At 38.3% G+C, this 22,268-nt stretch overlaps 1 protein-coding gene across 1 annotated transcript; it reads left to right on the top strand.

Annotated features, from left to right (window-relative positions):
- The first annotated feature begins 4,020 nt into the window (after window positions 1-4,020).
- Window positions 4,021-22,239, top strand: idh2 (isocitrate dehydrogenase (NADP(+)) 2). The gene is made up of 11 exons (XM_031747407.2): window positions 4,021-4,231; window positions 9,164-9,255; window positions 12,283-12,448; window positions 14,271-14,431; window positions 14,521-14,664; window positions 19,125-19,261; window positions 19,487-19,638; window positions 19,762-19,874; window positions 20,071-20,168; window positions 20,256-20,348; window positions 21,837-22,239. Exons 1-11 carry the CDS (start codon window positions 4,114-4,116, stop codon window positions 21,919-21,921), a joined length of 1,359 nt encoding a protein of 452 aa, XP_031603267.1. The 5' UTR covers window positions 4,021-4,113; the 3' UTR covers window positions 21,922-22,239.
- The last annotated feature ends 29 nt before the right edge of the window (window positions 22,240-22,268 follow it).

The raw sequence follows: 22,268 nt of genomic DNA, 5'->3' as shown, positions 1-22,268 counted from the left end.
AACCTTTGCCCAGGAAGTACCGCCCATCGCCACCCTACACGCGAATCCTATTGGTTCATTTTTGTCAATAGCGTTAACAATATTTTTAAGCAATTTTTTAAGCTATTGCCAAAGTAAACAGCTAGTAAAGTACACTTTTGCTATTTTAGAACTCTTTTTTAGATTTTTTTAAATTCTGAAAACGTTCAATGCTATTAAACTATAAACAAACAAACAATATAACACAATGCAATCAAACTGTAGTGGTATCTTCAGGATTTACTATATACATCTCTGCTGAAACTATTATCATCTCACAACTGTATTTTCCATTTTCTTGTTTCATCTGCTCCCTCTAGGGGTCACCACGGCGGATCATCTGCCTCCATCTCACCTTATTGCCAGCATCCTCCTCTGACACCAACCTTCTGCATATCTATCAGGTTGTTAAACATCCTCTTCACTCTTGCTGCTATCTTTCTCTCTCACATCACCTCAGACACTTGTCTCCACCGACACCCACCCTGCCCACACTCTCTTCTTCATCTCTCTTGTGCACTGTCCACTGCTTTGGATGGTTCACCCCAGGTATTTAAACTCATCTACTTTCACTACTTCTGCTTCTTGCATCTTCACCTTTCCACCGGTCTCCTTCTCATTCACACACATGTATTATGTCTTGCTTGAACTTTATTTCTTCTTCTCATCAAAGCATACCTCCACCTCTCCAGGCTTTCACCTGTTCACCTCTCACTACAGAACACAATGTCATTTGTGAATATCATAGTCCATGGAGTCTCTTTCCTGAAAGGGTGTAAAAACCAGAAAGGGTGTAAATCAGACATGATGATCCACATTTTTCTATGGCAGTATTAAAATTAAATAATAAAATTAAAACAAATAAGCTGTTTTTTACACTGAATGTCAGCTGTTTGTTTTTTTTAATACATTTTTGTTATAAAATAAAGCCAACTCCATCTCTTAAAGCAAGGCTGCATTTCTATTTCAGCTTTATTTAGGTATCATCAACTCATAAAATATGCAAGGTCAAGGTATGCTGGGCTCAAGACCTAATATATGCAGTTATTATGCAGTAAAGCACAGCTGGTATGCAATAAAGCACTCGTGATTTAGGCTTAATAAAAAGACAAATCTATTATCTACAAGGAATACTCACAAATCGTCCAGCAGAGGTCGCTGTAGGCTTGGTGTATTTTTACCTGATTCCAGCCGATGAGCCACATACATCATATTAGCCTTTAAACTAAGCCTGTATTTCATTTCTGTTTTAGTCACAGTTGCCAGTCAAGCACATCAAGACGTGTTTTGAAGCTATATAAAACACCTAAGAATCACATGATATCCCAAACTCCTACGAGTACATTAAGAACCGTCTGTGCTGTTGAGTGAGCAGACAAAAGAGGAAACCCACCAGAAGCACCGAGGTGACAGTAATAATCAGAGATGGGACCAAGTCATTGTTTTGCAAGTCTCAAGTAAGTCTCAAGTCTTTATCCTCAAGTCACAAGTCAAGTCTCAAGTAATGTCAGGCAAGTCAGAGACAAGTCTCAAGTCACTGGTGCAAAAGTCCGAGTAAAGTCACAAGTCTGAAACTTTGAATTTCAAGTCCTTTCCAGTCTTTAAAAAAAAAACGAAAAAAAGAATGTTACAGTTATATGCTAAATGTAAATATTAGACCATGTGATTTTTAAATCTGTGTTTTTCTCAACACATGACGAAATAGTGAACGTAGAAAATATACACAAATTGTGAAATTGCACCTCTATAAAATGCAGCTCAGTCAAACTTAACTCCATGAATAATTTGCACCGACAATTCTGAGATAAGCTGCATGTTATTCTTGGATGCGCTTGTAGGACCGGCTTTAAAATCGCATGACAAAAATATCATACACATTAAAACCAAACAGTATCATCAACGTAGCCTGGACAACATTTACTAGTTAGATGAAGTCAGCTATCTCATCGTAGCAAAAGAGAAGCACCACCTACCGTTCTTTATGCAACTTCAACTGTCGGACAAAGTTGGAAGTTGTTCCATCTCTGTCTGTGATTCTCTTCTTGCATGTTTTGCATATTGCATTTCGTTTTTTTGGTGACTACTTCATAGTTTATGTACCTGAAAAAAATAACTCATAATTATTAAAAAATAATAATAATAAAAAAAATCTGGTTAATTTGATTGGCTGTGCTACAGCTCACGCACACATACATACGGAGTATGGTTTGAATAAATGAATGAACGAATTGAATTAATGGTGCCCACTTTCTATATAATATGCGTGTTAAATTTTAGATTTGGGGTGAAATATCAAGTCTTTTCAAGTAAACCGGTTCAAGTCCAATTCAAGTCCCAGGTCATTGGTGTAAAACTCCAAGTCAAGTCACAAGTCTTATTTTTTCAAGTCAAGTCTAAAGTCATAAAATTAATGACTGGAGTCTGACTCAAGTCCAAGTCATGTGACTCGAGTCCACACCTCTGGTAATAATACCATCAGCCTACACTACCAGATCTCAATTAAAGCCTAATCAGAGCTGCAGTGGAGCAACTGACACTGGAATAAAATTTTACTGTGTCAGATCAATAAGACATGCTTTCTCTGAACTTTAAAGCATAACACAATGAGTCTAGACAGGGACTATATAGAGAGATTTGACCTTGTAGTTCTCGTGACATCTGAGAGTGAATGTTTTCACTGTGGAGAGCTGCGGAGTGTCTGTGAACCGGGGAAGCACAGGCCACAAAGTACATGTGAAAACCTAGAAGTGTTCTGAAGTTGCTGTATAAAGTGAGAGGATTATCTAACAGCCACCTGACTGCAGTGACCATGTTCTTTATTGCGGCCTCTTATTGCATATGCAGGTCAAAGTTTTGTATTTCAGGGACGACTGAATGGCATTCTTATTGCATTGACCTTCTCGACAATGTTATTACACACAGTTTAAGCCATGCTGTTTGGGTAAATACATTACTGTTAAAGCTTTAGAGTTTTTTTCAACCAGTGGAGGCCTGCTATAATCTGAAGAGCACTTTAGAGGTGACCTGGCTGTCTCTTTTACTGGCTCACTGCTAAGCCCGTCATGTGACTCCTCTGCAGACCTATCTCCGAGTATGGCAACCTTCCCCTGCTAAAATTAGAGGGCCCTCTGCTGAGACATTGTGGAATGTGTCTTTCCTGTACCCATCCTGCAGACAAATCAGGACCTTAATACATTTTCACAATGACTGTGTTTTTACCTTATGTCATGACTGCTAAATTACCAATGATTTGTGATAAATATTGTCAAATAGAAAATATCAAAGATAAATCTGTCAGGATTGAGTTTGTTTAAGGTGTTATGTATCTCAGTCATTGCGATTTTTATTAATGGTGTAGTACTTGCCTTAAAATCAAGCAGATTTATTCTGATTTATTTATTTGGACTCTAATATGAAGATATGATCAAGCATGTATTCTACATAATAAATTACATTAACTAGATCTGAATGAATATTGGGTGACTGTAAATACGCAGATCTTCAGAAATTAAATTAATATATTTAGAAAACAAGTAATATTTCTACAATGAGCATTAGATTGGAACTATTTTGTAACAACTGTAAAAATCTTTAAACTCCGCTTTAAGCTTTAAGTAAATAAGCCTGATGACTTTGGGTTATATTGTACAGAAAAGGAAGCCCGCATAAACTCAATATTTATCTGGGCATAACAACTGATCGCCGTCGATGATGTTTCGGGGAATTGTATGGCTCTTAAAATGTAAGTGCCAGATGTCAAATTGTCCGTAATTGTAAAGTATTTTATTCATCAACCTCTAAACTTGCAGGCTGTGACCTTTGTGTGGATTACCCCGTAGTTCACCTTGCTTCGGTTGGGGTTATCCGGTCTCTATAACGAGCCTCTGTGGTGTTTAACCGCCGTTTTGTGTCGGTCCCTCCTCTGTGTATGTGTGACTCTGACGTAGCACTCAGCGTGTCCCGCCGGGGAGGGGGGAGAAGGGCGGTACTGCTGCTGCTGACTATATTGCAGCGAGCCGCGGAGCGTTTGCCCCCCTCTGTAGCTCTGTGTTTCGTCGAGTGTTGACCGCAAAGTGTTTTCGGGCCCGGGAAGACATGGCTGGATACTTGAAAGTCCTCAGCTCCCTTTCGAGATCTGCTGGAGCTGCTTTTTCCAGAAACCCCGCGGTGCTTGCGCCGGCTGCAAATTGTCAGACTTTGCAACAAAGAAACTGTAAGTGGAGAGATAGCCGGTTCATCCCGAGCATCATTATGTTGACCGTTAACTGCAGCTTGACATAGCCTGGAGTTAACGTGGCATCTTAAAAAAAATGTAGTTCTGGTTGCATTTAGGTGAGCTAATGCAATGTCAGCGTACATAGAAAAAGCCGATATCAGGTTAGCCGGCTATTCTAACGGAGCTAACGTAGCCGTGCTAGCTGACTTGCGTGTGCTGCTAGCCAAGTAGGATGCGGTTCATACCTTTAATGGTTTTCTGAGCGCAGGGCACCGATACTTTAAATGCCCAGACCGTTAAATGGCCGTTAACATGTTTGAGTAAACCGAGGCTGCTTAATGATGAAAAGGTAAACGTCGAAAAAAGATGAGTGCAGCGATAGCGAGACGACCCGTCTTTGTCTTCCTCCATTCAAACTTTGAGGAACCGTGGAGGACAATGTAAAGATATGCGGACTCGAATGAATTAAAACGTTCGCATCCTAAAGTCTCACAAAAAACGGAACAACCCTGGCAGGCTTACATGCCTTCTCTGATCTAGAATATAAGATTCATGATAAAAGTGGCGGTGCAGTGCAAAAGCTGGCAGTGGATGAATTAAGCGAATCTTCCGTTTTTAGCTGTGTTTGTGTGTTGTTGTTATTTTTCTCCAAAGCTGCTAATCTGAGGTGGAGAATAAAATTACCACGGGAGGAACCCGGTTAAATTATGTTGTCCAAACGGATGAGCTACCCCTCAGCCGTGAGCTCGTCAGTGCAGGAATGACTTGGGGGAAACTTTTCCCAAGGTCAGTTACCGCATACGAGTCTCCGCTATGGAGAGCAATGGCTGCCGCCGCTGCTGCCGTACGGCGCTCTCTGTCCTACATTACGCTTCTCATCTGGGTTGCATCCAGACTGCTGCTCATAAAGACCACATCTCACCCTGCTATTTAGACTGCAAAACACTGTGCGGCTTGTTACTTTTATGTTCCCTCTAAATGCTAACAAATAAGACTCTAAAAATAAATAGGGAGATCAGACTGAATGGATTTGTGTTTTTGCGATTTGGAGAGGAATCCTGTTTTATGACGTGCGCTCTGCAGCCATCCCAGATTAAATGCGGCTGAAATTATAAGATATAAACGGAAGTGCTGTGAATTCATGTCTCCCTTAAAAGAACAAAAACGCATTAGCATGACCAGCTACCGTTCATAGAACAGTGGGTCAGCTGAAGGACGCTGTGGCTCAGATCTGATTGAATCACCGGCATGTACCTCTTTGACGGTGGTTAGAGATCATGGCCCAGGACTGTTTGTTACAGCAACGCCTCTAAACGCTCGTTATCCCGAGGATTCTTGTAAAGTGATCGCATGATTTGATAACACTTCCACAGTGTGATAGAATCGTGTTTCATTTTCCGAGGTGTAAAACTTGCGTGCCACACTAAAAGTGGAAGATTGACAATGTTGATTGGTTTCTTTTGTTCCAGCCGCAAGTTGCATTGTGGTTTAGTAGCACCTCTTTGCTGGTATGCACTTTTTAAAATTTAACAGCTCTTGTAAAACTGGCCCAACATGCCGTTAAACTTGATTTGAATTTCACAATCCTGTGTAATGCTGCTTTATTTGTAAGCTTCAAAGCTTTTGCATTGACCACTGTTTACTATCGTGATAGTGATTGAAAAGTTCATTACCCGAGCCTCGCACTCAGGCCTGCAGCCAGCCTGCAGGTTAGCTTTAGCTGTTTGCTTACCTCGTAAATGCCTTTTCCAAGTATAGGATTAAAACTTGATGTGGGCTAAGGCTTGTCCTACTGTGTTGAAAGTTAACCAGGCGGGACACCTAATCAATGCTTATTCTGTTCATCTCCTTAAGAAGCGGACCATTTTGGATTGGCCTTGACTGCATGACTGTAATTTCCACAAGGCACCTCACAGTTCAATTTAAAATTAGTACGCTGTGCTAAAAATGAAGGGTATTTAAAAGCTCTAAATACTCAAGTCCCACACTGCAGGCTAGGTGAGGTCATTGGTCTTATTCTTTCCCTCCTTTCTATTATTGAATGTCTTCTGGTTCAAAGTCACAGTTTAAAGATTTTTTTTTTATCATCTGTAAACAAATTCTTCTGCAACTGATTGGCTTAAGGTGACATTCAAGACAAAAGAAATTCTTTGTCCTTCAAGAAAGATAAATAATAAGTCTTCACAATGGAAATGTATCAGAATTTTTTTTGAAAACACTGAGCCTTCTCAAGTGCATTTTTAGCATTTAAAAAAACCCCTTATGTACTTATTTTGAATCGACTGAAGAGTCAAGTCATTGTGCAAGTTTTCAAATTATTATCTTGGTTGCATATTTCTCAAAAAACACCTGCCTTTGACTTTACCTACAAGTGGTCGAACAAATCCTGCAGATCTGTCCCCGATGCATGCACGAGTGATGTGGCATGCAGGCCCACATGACTGTGTTTCAGCTCGCCCTTCAGCCTCCAGTTTGTTGATACGCTCATAAGTTACATAACCTACTCAGCTCTCTCCTGGCCTCCCTTCCCTCCGCATTGTGAGAATAAAGTCCTGATATTGCAGTTTTAGGTTGAACGAGTCAGAAATGATGCCTAACAATAGTTAATGTGTTAACGACACAATGCTGGAAGAGTGTGTACTCTTCCAAAAGCAGATGGAGGAGGACAGAGTCTGTTATGGAATTGATTTTTAAAAAATCAAATCTTGATTTGCTTATAAAATGTGAGAAAATGGTTAAATTATTTGCAGTTTTCTAACATCAACCATTAAGCCATCAGATTACTTGACTGTACCCTCTGTCTCTTGCAAAGAAAAGCAGCTCTTCCTCATATACAGCCTATAGTTTTCCCTATTTTTCTGAAAGAATCACTTAAGTGATTTATTGCAATAACTTGTTTATTTTGCCAGCAGACTGTTTCAGCTCAAATTGCTGTAAAAGTAATTTCCAGCATGCAATTTTCAAACAGAACTTGGAAATCCATAAAAAGCTTTTCTGTTCGTTTTAGCATCGCTGCCAGCTTATTGTTGGGAAGTAACCGAAGTCATATTGATGGATTTGTTTTAAAATAAAACTGCTGACAAGTCATCATCGTAGTTTCCTTTGTTGTGTGCCAAAACTGAACATATTTCCTTCTTCAATTTCCAATAGGTTAAGGATTGTGTGACACTGTTGTGTGTCAGAGCCAAAACAACAGCAAGTTAGCAGAACATGATCACTTTTTCACCATTCTGTTACAGATATTGCATTTTTTTCTGTCTGTGTAATATGCTTTCCTATAAACATAGTTGTAACATGACATAAAGCCACAACTGTTCTTCCTTAGAGGTCATTTTCAGTGCACGGTCGCCATGTTTCTGTAGTCAGCAGGGTGCAGAGGATAAGAGCAGAGGCTGTTTTGACAGGTGCTACCATGGCTTCAAAATCCCAGCTACATCAGATGTCTTCAGTCTCAGACTAATGCTTGAGTTTTAAATGGATATAATATCTTCCACACTTAAAAATGTTGGCTGTAGACTGTTTCCATAGGACAACTTGTGTTTACTTGAATTACTCTTAGGGCAGTGGGGGAGCATAAGCTTGGCTTGGGAAATTTGAGTCACTTGATCCTCTGCACCTCCCCCCTGTACTTTCCTATTCACTGAAATGTTCCCGCTGCCAGGACTCGCACACTGAGTAGGCTGAGAGGAGATATGATTAAACATACTAATCCATATCAGTCCTAGTGGACAGAAAAGAAGTAAAGAGGCAGTCTTAAAAAGTCAGTGTAAAAATAAAGCACTTTGTTTTCTAATGAGGTTTGATGGTTTTAAGAAAACCTACAAACAAATTATTATTTTTACCTGTAAGAACATATGCATTTCTCAAAATAAAGAATGGCTTTAGAGTAAACCAAAACTTGCTCTAATCAATAATATTTGGTCTTTTATTGAAGTGGTGGTTCTCCAAAATGGCTATTTACTGTTTGGTCAGTTGGCTATTCATGCTAGCTACAAACAAGGACGTGGCAAGAAGTATTGAATGGAGCTGTAGTGATTAGTTCATAGAAAATAAAATGTCCACATTTTTCAGTAATTTTGTTTTATTTACATAGCCCCAAATCACAGTAGTCGCCCTAAGGCGCTTTATATCATAAGGTAATGACTCTACAATAATGCGAGAAAACTCCAACAATCAAATGACCCCCTTTGAGCAAGCACTTGACAACAGTGGGAAGGAAAAACTCCCTTTTAACAGGAAGAAACCTCCAGCAGAACCAGGCTCCTGGATGACCTCCCATATAATCTTTATATATTATCTATATAGCAAACTAAACTAAAAAATCTCATCGATCCAAAAGATATATCGAACCATATGCTCTAGTTTAAAATAAACAGTTTAGATTCACACTGTTAAATGCAAAGATTTTCTATAATTTTTCTTATCCGGTGTGCCAGAAATTGCCAGTTACATTTTTAACTTAAAAAAAAACAAAAACTGTTCCTTTTTGTGGTTCACTTGGCCCAGTTTAGAAGGGAGTTGATTTTAGAGTCAGTATAAATCTGGAGCCATGAATTTTTAGAAATAACCTTCAACATAACATACCAAATCAAAATAAGCACAAATGAGAGATGTCGTCCTTCCAGATCCAGGGACTCTCTTCATGCATTTTGTGGATGGAAATTTGAGCTGTGGTTGATGCAAGGAGTCTGGCCTTGTGATAAGTGTGCTCTTGTGGATGCAAAATAGAAATAGCCTTCGGTCCAAATTAATTTCAGCTTTTTGTAGCTTTTAAACACATTTGGGAATAAACATTAAATTGTTAAATGTTGGTCTGACCAGACGGGTTTTCACCCTTTTGAGTATAATTCATTTCATTTTCTTTTCTCTCCTTAATCAATGCACGCAGCAGTCTCATGCTTTTTGTACTTCACGTTTTGTTTTTGACAGATGCCGACAAACGCATCAAAGTGGCGAATCCAGTGGTGGAGATGGACGGAGACGAGATGACCAGGATCATCTGGGAGTTCATTAAAGAGAAGGTGATAAAGTGGCATCCAAGGTTGAAGGGGGAATACTGTGAGCCCATGCTGCCTGACTGGCAGGTGGCTGTGTGGGAAGTGTTATGTAGAGGATTATGTATGTGTGTTGGGGAGGGGCTTTGGTAATTCAGTGGCTGATTTTCTCCAGAGAGAGCAGATGTTGTTGGCTCAGGAAGAAAACGCAGAATAGCATGAGGTTCAACCATTGAATGTTTTTGACAGCTGATGAGCAGTTTTGTCTTGTTAACAATCAGTGATCCCAAGGTACATTTTATGGGTTTTTTAGGTACTCTCAAAGGGAAAATGTGACATTTAATTATTCCCTAAAGTCATGCAAATTAAAACTCAGGTCTTTGTGATACAGGCTAGTGGATCTTTAAAATGCTGGTGGAAAAAAATATCTTCAGGGCAGAACATTTCTGGCTGTTTGCACAATGCTCGCTTGCTTGTCAAGTTGTCTTTTAAGATTTTGATGGGGTGCTGAATATGACAGTTAATTGGCTGTTTGGTCCAATCAAAGCCAATTCTATTCATAGTTTCTAAAAGATGTCACATACTTGCAGAAATATTTATCTGGATTGCAAAACCAGGGTTACTACTGCTCAGTTTTACTGCATTTGTGTAGCCAAACTGATGGGTAGTTGCTCATGTGAATGGCAATGCTTGCAAACAAACCTTGTCTCACCATGCCATACATGCATGCAGTCAGCCACACCAAACCTACCTTCTCCAACAGCAACCCAGGTTGTTAATTGTAGTTGATGTTAGCTCAGGGGTGGGCAATCTCAGTCCACGAGGGCCAGTGTCCCTGCAGGTTTTAGATGTCACCTTGGGTCAACACACCTGAATCACATGATTAGTTCGTTACCAGGCCTCTGGGGAACTTCAGGACATGTTGAGGAGCTAATTTAGCTATTTAAATCAGCTGTGTTGGTTCAAGGACACATCTAAAACCTGCAGGGACACCGGCCCTCGTGGACTGAGATTGCCCACCCCTATGTGAAAATACAGGAATGGTTTAGCTGACATTTGATTCAAGTTATGAGATATATATTAATGCCATTAAATATTGTTTATCTTGTTAAGCTAACCAGAATGGCACTGATTTTTTTTGTTACTGTCGCTGAAAGATAACTACAGCAGCCCTGAAGCTAATGACTCAAAGATTGATGTTTGTCAGCAAACACTGGCTAATTTGCCCTCACCTTTGCTCTGACAATATCATTAACCTCCAACACAGCAGCACAAATGACCCATCCAGGTTTAAAGTGAATTTAACTGTATGCACCTCTGCAGTCGCAGTGTGAGAGGACTCACTGCAGTGAGTGCTGAATATGGATTAGTTTCCCACAATTTGCAGTTTGTTCACATATATTTGTTTTCCTTTTTTGAGAGGTGCTCTAAATACCCCTGGCTAGAAATGGATGGCAATTTTATAGGATTGTGCTTTAGTTCTCTGGCATGTCCACAATTGACTGGTGTGTTGTAACAGTGTTTTGCCCTCCAGATCCATGTGCTGATCCTATGACAGAAAACTGTTGTTGGTTCAGTGTGTAAAATATCACAGCTAGAAATCTGAATTCTGTCTTCTTCAATTCAAATGCATAATCCTAGCTATGGTAGGACAAACAACTCTGTCTACACTTTAACTATAGTGAGTGGAGCCTGGCAGTCCGGTGTTTACTTCATCTGTCAATATGCCAGGTGTCTGCGTCTCTTTACTCTGGAGGAGGCTGTAAAACCTTGTGATAGGAGCCCGTTATATGATGATGGTGACTTCCACTTACTGGCTCCCAATCCTATCTTTTTTTTTTTTTTTTTTTTTTTTTTTTTTTTTTAAAATGGGTTCATTCTAAGATTCTAAGTATCTTGTCTGTTAAATAACCTGGATGATTTCCATGTTAAATATGTTCTTAAGGCTGCCTGATAGTTTGCTGATTTCATTCTGATCACTTTATTAATATAGCAAACAGGGCTATGTTTGTAGAGCAGTTTTCACTATCTAGAGAAAACACACACACACCCTGGAACATAATCATTTCAATTAGGGGTGGGGAATTGATACAGCATGATATTGCTTTTTTGTGGCAATATTGTATCACTACAGGGGCACCAAATTGATATTTCATACTTGATAAGATTTATATTTTATTGACTAAATTAAAATACTCTGGCAAGACTACAAAACAAGCTGGCTCATCTCATGCATCACCACCCTGACACAATGTTAGCTGACCAAACTTGCATTAAATTGGCTCAACTGAAAACCCATCCAACACTGGGCACGGTTAGCTTGACAAAGCTGCCTTCTAAATCAGTGCAAGTTAATGGCTCAGTCACATGAGCAAACTCCTTGCTTCTACAAAAAATAAATAAATTGGTGGCTGCTTGGTGATTGACTGGTGAATAGTTATTTACAGTTAATTGCAGTTTTCGCTGTATTAGCTGTATATTTACAACTAGCTGCTGTATTATCAGAAACTTGACCCCATTCAGTTATAGACTGACTGCAGACTGACTCTTATGGCAGTAATTTGCAGGTTTTAGTGAGGGTGTTGGTGTGCTTGATGATCTCATTATGCAGGAAAGAAATAACTGATATAATCTTATTGGATAAAACCGATACTGACAATGTTTAACTTTGATATGTTGTTGCAATACTTTCTGATTTTTAACATTTCGCAATATTTGGCATATTGCAAAATGTTAAATACCACTATCATATTGTGATATCGTATCGTGGAGTACCTCGTGATTCCCACCTCTAACTTCTATATGCTTTTAGTGGCCTGAAAATTTTGAGGTCTTGAACACCTAATGCATCTCTTTACAGTACAGTACACTAATGCAGTGTTGTTATAACAGTATATGTTATGCATCAGTGTTTACAAGGAGGAAGTGAGATCTTTTGTGACACATTTGCAAGAATGCATTTCTGTTCAGACATTATTCTGTCCGTACCTGGTTTTGCTGTGCATTTTTTTTTTTTGCTTTTTAATTAATTAATTTTATTTTTTGATTGTTTAGCTCATCCTGACCAATGTTGATGTTGAGCTGAAGTACTTCGACCTGGGTCTGCCATATCGCGACCAGACTGATGACCAGGTCACCATCGACTCCGCCCTGGCTACCAAGAAGTACAGCGTGGCGGTTAAGTGTGCCACCATCACACCTGACGAAGCCAGAGTTGAAGGTCTTTACCGAATCTTTAATCGTCAATTATTAATTTCTAGTTTCAGAGCACTTTAGACTGAAGATTTTCATTCTCTCACAGTGATTGCTACATTAATTCCAAATATTTTTGAATACAGCGCTGTAGGGCTGCAACTAAAGATTATTTTGTAGTCGATTAATCTGCCAATTTTTCTTCGATTAGTCAACAATTATTTGTTGTAGTAATTAGATATGTTTTTCACATCACTCAATAGGACTGTCAGAATAAAAATGAAATAAATAAAAAATATCAAGTAATATTATTAAATAGTAGTATTTGTGCTAGTAGTATTTTAAACAAAAAATAATGTGATAGTAGGAAAGCAGAATTGGCTGAGGTCTATAAGTTCAAATAAAGCTTTTTCCCAGTCCAAAAAAAAGTTTACAGATGGTTCAGTTCATGAATTCACGATTGCAGTGGACATGCTCTGGAGTAAGGCTTGCTCTTATCTTTGAGAATATGTTATCAGCTGCTCATAACAATGCTAAAGATGCTCTCTGTCATGACTTCAGCCATTTGAGAGGTGCATGAGCCTCTTTACAGGACAAACTCATCTGTATGCCTTAATACTAGTAAAACAGAACAAAGCAGAATAACTAATCACAAATTTGGTTGTATATCATAGTTTCTTAGATGCTGTTGTGTTCAATGACAATTAAAAAGTTTAAGTAATTAAATAATAAATGACCAAGTAAATAATTAATTATTGATACGCTCCAACCCACAGATTAACAATCTAACATTAGTGGAAGAGGTTTACTACTTGGAATAAACCCTAATATAACGCGAGGGGGAAGAAAACAAGGAGACAGTGTAGATACGTCTATTTAATGGTTTACTCATTTCACTCATTAGCTAACAAAACTGAAATGGTGTTTGCTTAGCAAGCATCATCCTGAGAAGTTTCCGACAGGTAAGCTAACAGAAACATTACTGAACAAACATTAAAATAAGGTATCAACGCAACGCACTAACTTAACACCCTGAAACCGACCCATTCAGTGTTAATGTAACAGCTCTAGGGTGCCGCTCTAAATGCTCGTGCACTGCAGTTGTGCTGTCGTGGAAAGAAAGCTAAACTTTGCACTTTATTTGTTTTCTGTGAAATGCTTTCATATTCAAAAAAAATAAAAAATAAATCTCCATTTCCATTTTCTTCTGTCCCTGTTTTTTGCCGTTCCACTACATTCTCCTTCGTTAGTATTGAGTGCAGTCTTGGCAGACGATATAGGTGATACTGCCCCCATAGCTTCCTGTGTAAAAAAAACACTAATACGTGGTATTAGTATATAATGCGTTGAAAATGCAATTCCGTTTCGATGACTTTTTATAGCCGAAGTCATCGATTATGCCAGCGAATCGTTGCATCCCTACAGTTTATTTGTACAGCAAATGCATTACTTGGATCATTTTGTGTTCACCTACAGTCCTCTAAACTAATTGAACTTTAATAAAGCTACACAGCAATCTTGTTAATCCTTTCTCTCTGCCCCTTTTACATTTTCCTGTCTAGACTTTCAAATATGGCTAAAATGTACAAAATTTAAAGGTCTTTAGAAGGTGGCAATTTTGGACTTAGTAGATATATATATTAAAAGCAATGTGAATGGGCACATGTTGTTTAATAAGGCGCGTTAAGTGATTAATTTTAAAGCCGTTGAATTAGTAAAACCTTCCTTTGACAGGAGGCAGATTGCTTTGAAAAAAAAAAAAAAAAAAGCCTTCACTGCACCGACACTGCACCTGCATAAATGATTGACTTGACTATAATTTTTTTTTTTTTTTTTTTTTTTAAATAAAGAGTTTGGCCTGAAGAAGATGTGGAAGAGTCCCAACGGCACCATCAGGAACATCCTGGGCGGCACAGTCTTCCGTGAGCCAATCATCTGCAAGAACATTCCCCGGCTTGTTCCTGGCTGGACACAGCCCATCACCATTGGCAGACATGCCTTTGGTGATCAGGTGGGGCTTGATTTTTATTTGTTTTCTGGCTCAAAATGTGGGAAAGTTCTAAATATCTTTCTGTCTAACTTCCTGCGTTTCTTCTACAGTACAGAGCAACAGACTTTGTCGTCGACCAGCCCGGCAAATTCAAGATAGTCTTCTCACCTGCTGATGGCAGTACAAGCAAGGAATGGGAGGTCTTTGACTTCCCTGCGGGTGGCTGTGGAATGGGCATGTACAACACAGATGAGGTTAGCAGATACTTCTACTTAAAGGAAACTGCAGATTTTGGTTGTTTTTGTTGTTTAAATTAGAAAATCACAACAAAAGTGTAGTCGGCCTGTCTGTACGAGCCCACATTTGTTTCTACTCGTGTGTTTGTTGAGGGCTGTTTTCCACTGGCTAATATTTACAGTAGTAGTACCCTGTTATGTGTGTAAAAAAACAAAAAACAAACAAAAAAAAAAATTCACAACAAACAACAGTTCCTGCATTTATCTTGAAAAATGACCCAGCCGACCGTGCCAGTGTGGCTAAATAATCAACATCAACAAGCAACTATAACAGATCAAGTGTTGTCCATAACTAGTGACAAAAGATAAAAGCTTCTTCATGTGAGTAAGATATCGGTCTTAATGAATTCTTGCCTGTTAATGAAACATTGCTGCTGATGGCCAGGGGCTACCAAACGTTGTGCCAAGATTTTCTGTAAACAGTATAATTTGACTGAGCAGGAAATTTAAATTGGAGCTATTTATGTGGTAAACTAAAATGTCATATTATGCTCTATCTTTTAGTTAGCAAAATGTACTGCTTATGGCAATATTTTTTAATATTTTGGGTGACCAATTGCAATCTTACACACGGGTTCAGGCAGAAATGTGAATACCAGCAGGGCGAGTGAAGTTGAGACAGAACTAGGAAGGTCCAAACTGAAGGACAAAGGAAAGAGCTTGTCCCTAGAAAAAGGCATCTGTTACATGAATGTGGTTTTGAACATTCTTGCACAGACCTGGAAACTATATTTTGTGAATTATACAGCACATCAGTCTTCACAATGGGCTTAAACACCATGAACTTCTTCTAACACCTATGTGAGGATCACGGGGACATGCAAAGAAAGAGTAGAACCATCACATGTTCAAAATATTAGAAATACTGCTACACCATAAACTGTTTACATTTGGTGTTATAAAGCAATATTATATGTTTGGCCTGTAAAGTGTTTTATATTACTGAAATGTTTACCATTTTAATATTTTAACATTCTTAAACATTTGCCCAGAAGTTCTAAAAGGAACATATAAAACATATACATATAAATGAGAACCTTTTAATTATTTTTAACAATATAATATAAAAGGTAAACAATGTAAATACATGGAAATTTTCATATAGTGAAAAGAACAGCTAATGATATTTCAAATTGGAGGTAGAGCTGGGCGATATAAGATTTTTTTTATATCACGATATGTTTTTTTTTTTTTTTTTCATTTCAGGCGATAACGATATATATCACGATATAAGCCAAATAACTATATTTGTAAGATTTAAATGTGCCGTTGCTCACAAGTAAAATGTGAAATAATTAGCAGCTTGTTTTAATTAAAATATTTATTTCCCATAATAAGTTCAACAGGGCAGATGTACTTAAGGAACATGAGACTTCAGTTTCAGATAAATAAAGGCAAATATTGCAAACTACACAAAAGGCAGCCGCTAAAGCGTTTAAGTTTCAAAATAGAACAAACAGAACAGACTACTAAATTGTCAGTTCCACTTAGAAACAAAATATTAATTCTAAAAATAAATCTTAGGTCGTTTTACAGAAGAACAGACAAAATTGACTAACTTTTGTCAATATCAAATAAACTGAGAACTAAAAGGAAATTCTCAATCTCTCCTTGTTGTATAGCTTAGCTTTTCAAACAGTTTTAACAGTTACTTTAGTCTGACAAAAGCCGAATGACGAATTAGCGCTTTCAGTCAGAGATTGAGCATGCACCGGTTTATTGTATTTCCAGACTTGCTTTCGGCACAATTTACAGTCGCCGCTACTCTGTTTTTGTCAGACTTGAAATAGCGAAATACCTTCACACTACGGAACTTCTGTGGCCCTTCCCTTCGACAAGCTCTCCGGCATTGGAACCATCATCTGTTTTCTCTTCGATAACCTTCGCTCACGCTCTCGGTTGATTTTTCTCTAGTCGGCAAACTCATTTCCTTCATTACCTGGGCTGCACAGCTGCAAAAACAAATACACATGTGCGCCTTGGCGCTTGTGCTGTACGTAACAAGTCACGTGACGTGACGCTGCAGCTGTGATTGGTTCGGCTCTGCGCTACTTAATTTGGATTGGCTGTTCTTTTTTTTTTTTTTTTTTTAAGAGGACAAGAGAGATGAGGCCTATCACAATAGTTAAATTTTTCTATCGAGAAAAAGTTATTTCGCAATACATATCGTTATCATTCTATCGCCCAGCTCTAATTGGAGGTGAGCCATATAACCTCAATAATGTCACTAGATTTCAGGAAAATGTCTAATAGCAATATTTCTAATGATACAGAGAAAAAATACAAACAACGTTTGATTGGTTCTTGAAGTTAAGCATTGTAGGCTTAAATGAACAGCATTTTCAATGAGCTACTGTCATTGATGACACACTACCTAATTTGAAGTGCCACTCTTTAAACAAGCAGCATTATAGTACCGTGTTAATGACACAAGTCAAATATAAACACATGAGTAGCAGAAGTAGTGTTTTTCCCTGAATATTTAAGCAGTAGTGTGAGATGCCTGCTTAACACATCGGTTAAACAACAACTGCAGTAAGTTGATCAAGTTGATATGAGTAACTCCTTACTGATCGTACTGGGGGGGTTTTTTCCCCTCAAGTAGCGAAGCACGTTTGTAAAATATGTAAGAGAGTGTTCCCCCTAAAGGTGGCAACGCTACTACTTCAACAAAGTACTCTACTTTGTTAAAGTAGCTCCTTTTAGGTACTCAATTGCCCCTGGAGGCTAACACGTGGCTCTCGCATGTCAGACCTAGCTGGGCTCAACTGATTATGCAATAATATCGCAATATGACGTTTTTATTGGACGAAAAAACTTATACCAGCGTTATCGTGGATGATATCTTAGAACACGGGTCTATATATGGTGGCGTGTAAGCAAATATGAACACAGGTCTGGTTTTTAAACTTTGCTTGCTCTTTGGTGTAGGCTTCAAATATTATTTTTTCATTGGTTTCTTAAAAAATAGAAAAACGTGTATAAAATTTAGTATTGCAACGTCCAAATGGTGTTAAAAGTAGAGCTGGGCGATAGAACGATAACGATATGTATTGCGAAATAACTTTTTCTCGATAGAAAAATGAAACTATTGCGATAGACCTCATCTCTCTCTCTTCCTGTCTTAAAAAAAAAAAAGAACAGCCAATCCAAATTAAGTAGCGCATAGTCGAACCAATCACAGCCGCAGCGTCACGTCACGTGACTTGTTACGTACAGCACAAGTGCCAAGCCGAACGTGTATTTGTTTGGGAAGCAGCCAGCCGCCGTGCCGGCCGGTTAATGGAAATGAGTTTGCCCGCTAGAGAAAAATCAACCGAGAGCTTGGGTGACCAGGTTACCGAAGAGAACACAGTGACGGTTCCAATGCCGGAGAGATTGTTGAAAGGAAGGGCCAGAGAAGTTCCGTGACTAAAAGCGCTAATTAGTCATCGAAAACAACCAGGAGAATCCTGCGAAGCAACAACAGTCAATTGAGTCGGCTTTCTCCAGCGTCTTACCATATGACAAAAAAGCTAAGAGACATAGCGACATAACGAATGCCATAGCCTACCGTCTTGCTAAAGACATGCTACCAATAAACACGGTCGAAAATGAAGGATTCAAGCAGCTGAGGTAATAGCTAAGCTATACAACAAGGAGAGATTGAGAATTTCCTTTTAGTTCTCAGTTTATTTGATATTGACAAAAGTTAGTCAATTTTTTCTGTTCTTCTGTAAAACAAACTAAGATTTATTTTTAGAATTAATATTTTGTTTCTAAGTGGAATTGACAATTTAGTGGTCTGTTTTGTTTGTTCTATTTTGAAACTTGAACTTAAATGCTTTAGCGGCTACCTTTTGTGTAGTTTGCAATATTTGCCTTTATTTATCTGAAACTGAAGTCTCATGTTCTTTAAGTACATCTGCCCTGTTGAACTTATTATGGGAAATAAATATTTAAATCAAAACAAGCTTCTGATTATTTCACATTTTACTTGTGAGCAACGGCAGATTTAAATCTTACAAATATAGTTATTTGGCTTATATCATGATATATATCGTTATCGCCTGAAATGAAAAAAACATATTGTGATCTTATATCGCCCAGCTCTAGTTAAAAAATTTGCTTAATTTTCCGCCATAGTTATTTAATATCTGGGTTGTGTGTATTATTGTCCTCATATTGTCTGAACTTTCAAAGAAGCTGCTATTGAGTTATAAAATGCACGCCGCAGTCTCTGCAGTCGTCTATCCTCGTTTCAACCCTCTTTGCTACTGTTTTGTTTGCCTTCATCAGCGCGGGTCTGTTTGATTTTACAACATCAGAGGTCATCGCAGATGACTTTCAACTTGATAAGGGGAAGGTTGTTAGCCCCTGTTCAACTGATAAAGGCTTCAGCAGTCATGAACTGTTTGTTTCCTTATTCCCTTCATCAGTCTATTACAGGCTTTGCACACAGCTGCTTCCAGTACGCTATTGGCAAGAAGTGGCCCCTGTACATGAGCACAAAGAACACCATTCTTAAAGCCTATGATGGCAGATTTAAAGACATCTTCCAGGATATCTTTGAAAAGTGAGTGTCTTCTAGCTTTCTGCTTATGTGTGCACATTTATCAATGACCCATTTGTCCAATGTCATTTGCACAATTATTGTTAAATCAACAAATGCATTTAATTTAAGCTCAAATATATATAATTAGTATTTGGTACAACATTTATAACCATTGTATCACTTTCATTTTAATGTTCTTTATAAGGAAAAATAAAACACAATCTTATTGTGTTGTGTCTTCTGCAGGAATTACAAGCCAGAGTTTGACAAACTGAAGATCTGGTATGAGCACAGGCTTATTGACGATATGGTCGCCCAAGTGCTGAAGTCTTCCGGAGCCTTTGTGTGGGCTTGCAAGAACTATGACGGAGACGTTCAGTCCGACATCCTTGCGCAGGGTGAGATATTTGGAAAACATCACTGTTATAAAACACTGAAACCTGCAAGTATATGAGGTGCGTGCCAGTTTCTGGGGATGAAGTGAGTTGCACTAAAAGAAGATGGTGTGTTTCCTGTTTTAGGCTTTGGCTCTCTGGGACTCATGACATCAGTTCTTGTCTGTCCTGATGGCAAGACTATTGAGGCTGAGGCAGCCCACGGCACTGTGACCAGGCACTATCGTGAGCACCAAAAGGTTAGTAACCACCAACCCCGTGGGGTCAAGTTTCTGCTTGCATACGCAGTGTAATCTGTAGAGCTATACTGCCATCTTGTGGTGAAGAATATAATGACAAGTTTCTGCAGATGCTCAAATCTATTAAATATTTGCTGCTGTACTTGATATGTTTAGTAGTTTTTAATGCACACAGTGTCTCCATCTCTGCTTTCAGGGTAGGCCAACCAGCACTAACCCCATTGCCAGCATCTTTGCCTGGACCCGAGGCCTGGAGCACAGAGGGAAACTTGATGGCAACCCTGACCTCATAAAGTAAGAGAGGTTTAATATTTCAGGAAACTTACTCATGCTAATGTGAAACATGGCCCTTTTTTAATAAATGTCTGTATTTTTCCGCAGGTTCGCCCAGACGCTGGAGCAGGTGTGTGTTGCAACTGTTGAGAGTGGTACTATGACCAAGGACCTGGCAGGTTGCATCCACGGCCTGTCCAAGTAAGTTTATTTCCCTGCTGACACCTTAGTTTGCAGTGTAGCTGCAGACTTACTGAAATCACAGTGTATATATATATATATATATATATATATACACTCAATAATCATTTTGTTAGATAGTTTTTGCTGCTAGAGTTCTGCTTTGTTTCAGAACACTGGAAATATTAAGCAGTATATTTTACCATGCGCCGCGTTCACTGCAGAACACATTTAATTGATAAATCATTTTAAACTCAACCAATCTAATCAACTAGTTTTATTTTAACCTTGTAACATTAAGGGTTTACTGCTTAACCTTTACATTTATTATGTAACAAGGGAATAGGATTAAAGGAAGTCTTGATTACCTAAACAAATAGTTGATCAACAAAAGTAATCTGTAGCCATTTTAAAAAAAACATTTGTTTTAAATCAAAAATGCCAAACGTGTTTCAGCTTCAGCATCTCATTTTAAGGACTTGCTGCTTTTTAGTTTTATTATTGCATCAAACAATTTGAAGATATCATCTTGAGCTTTGAGAACTAGTGGCATCCATTTTTCACCACTGGATGACATTTTTATAAAACACACAGATTTTCACAGGAGAATTTGCAGATTCATCAGTCATACAAAAAGTCATCAGTTGCTGCATTGATTTTGAAGGATGCTTCCATTCAGGCCTTGGTGGATCTTTATGTTTTGGGACATTAAGCCTATGATGGCAGCCAGAAAATGAATAAGGTTTCACGCCATGGCTTTAATCTTTAATTATTGATAATCGTGTGGATTTAACCTCAAGTTAAACCCAAGGCAGCATCTAATCTCATTCTGACCTGCACTTTATGTAAACTTGTCCTCATCTTTGGGAATATTTGAGAGGTTTTAGTCCTCTGCCAGTTATCATTACTATACATTTTTCAGCAACTTATTTAAAAAGAAAAACACAATTAAAATTTCACTTTCAAGGTTGACAAAAAGCAAGATTTATTTATTTTTTCTCAGATTGCTTTTAAAGTCAATCAAGGGAATATTAAGTGTGTTTTAATTGAGTGAACGTTTCTGATTTGTAATGAAGAAAATAAAATGCCCATGTGACGCAGGATTTTCAAAGTGCATCTGCTTAAAAATGATTTATGTCGAGCTTGTAAATGTTTACTCAAGAGTTCTGTAGCCTTGCCATCTAGTTCCTCCATGCTTTTGTGCACATTTAGTGTATATACTTATCTGTTTGTTGCATTGACTCATTTGTTTGCTTGAAGGCATTGCGGTTTTCTCATGAAAAATGCTTCATATAATACACTGTTGTCTAAAAGCTACATGCAAAATTAAGTGGGCACAACCTTGCAGTCCTCAGTTGCAGTCTCTTTAGTCATGATATGTAATATGGTATTATTTTAATAATCCCTGTGTAATTAACCAACAGCGTTATCTTGTTCGTGTTGCTTGCATGTTTTTACGCTCTTGTTTTTCTGTTGAATTTTCTGATGTGCCGCGCCTTGTCTTTTCAGTGTCAAGCTGAACGAGCATTACGTCAATACTACAGACTTCCTCGACGCCATCAAGACAAATCTGGATAAGGCCCTTGGAAAGTGAAGGACTTGAATATGATAAGCACGAAGATGGCAATGTCACTCTTCTGTTTTTGTACCTCATTTTTAACTTAAAGGTCAATAAATCCACTCGCAATTTAATCAGAAGGAGAAAACAAAAGTACTGTCTATAGGATTACGTAGTTCTATTAGGTTTTTAAATCGTTGAGAATTGTCCTTCCAACCTCATGCCTCCTTTACTGTCTGTCCCATTACTTGCAGGGTTTTATTTTTGTAATGTGAAGTATTCAGTACTATGTAATGCCTTGGGCAAGACTGAAGCCTGTGTCACACACATTTGCCAATAAATCTTTTAAACCACTGTTTGTGTTTTGCATCTGTACAAACGAG

The sequence above is a fragment of the Oreochromis aureus genome, linkage group 7 (genome assembly GCF_013358895.1).
Source record: "Oreochromis aureus strain Israel breed Guangdong linkage group 7, ZZ_aureus, whole genome shotgun sequence".
In the NCBI taxonomy this organism is placed as follows: domain Eukaryota; kingdom Metazoa; phylum Chordata; class Actinopteri; order Cichliformes; family Cichlidae; genus Oreochromis; species Oreochromis aureus.
Note: the sequence above shows the minus strand (reverse complement) of the source record. Positions and strands in the feature narration are given on the sequence as shown.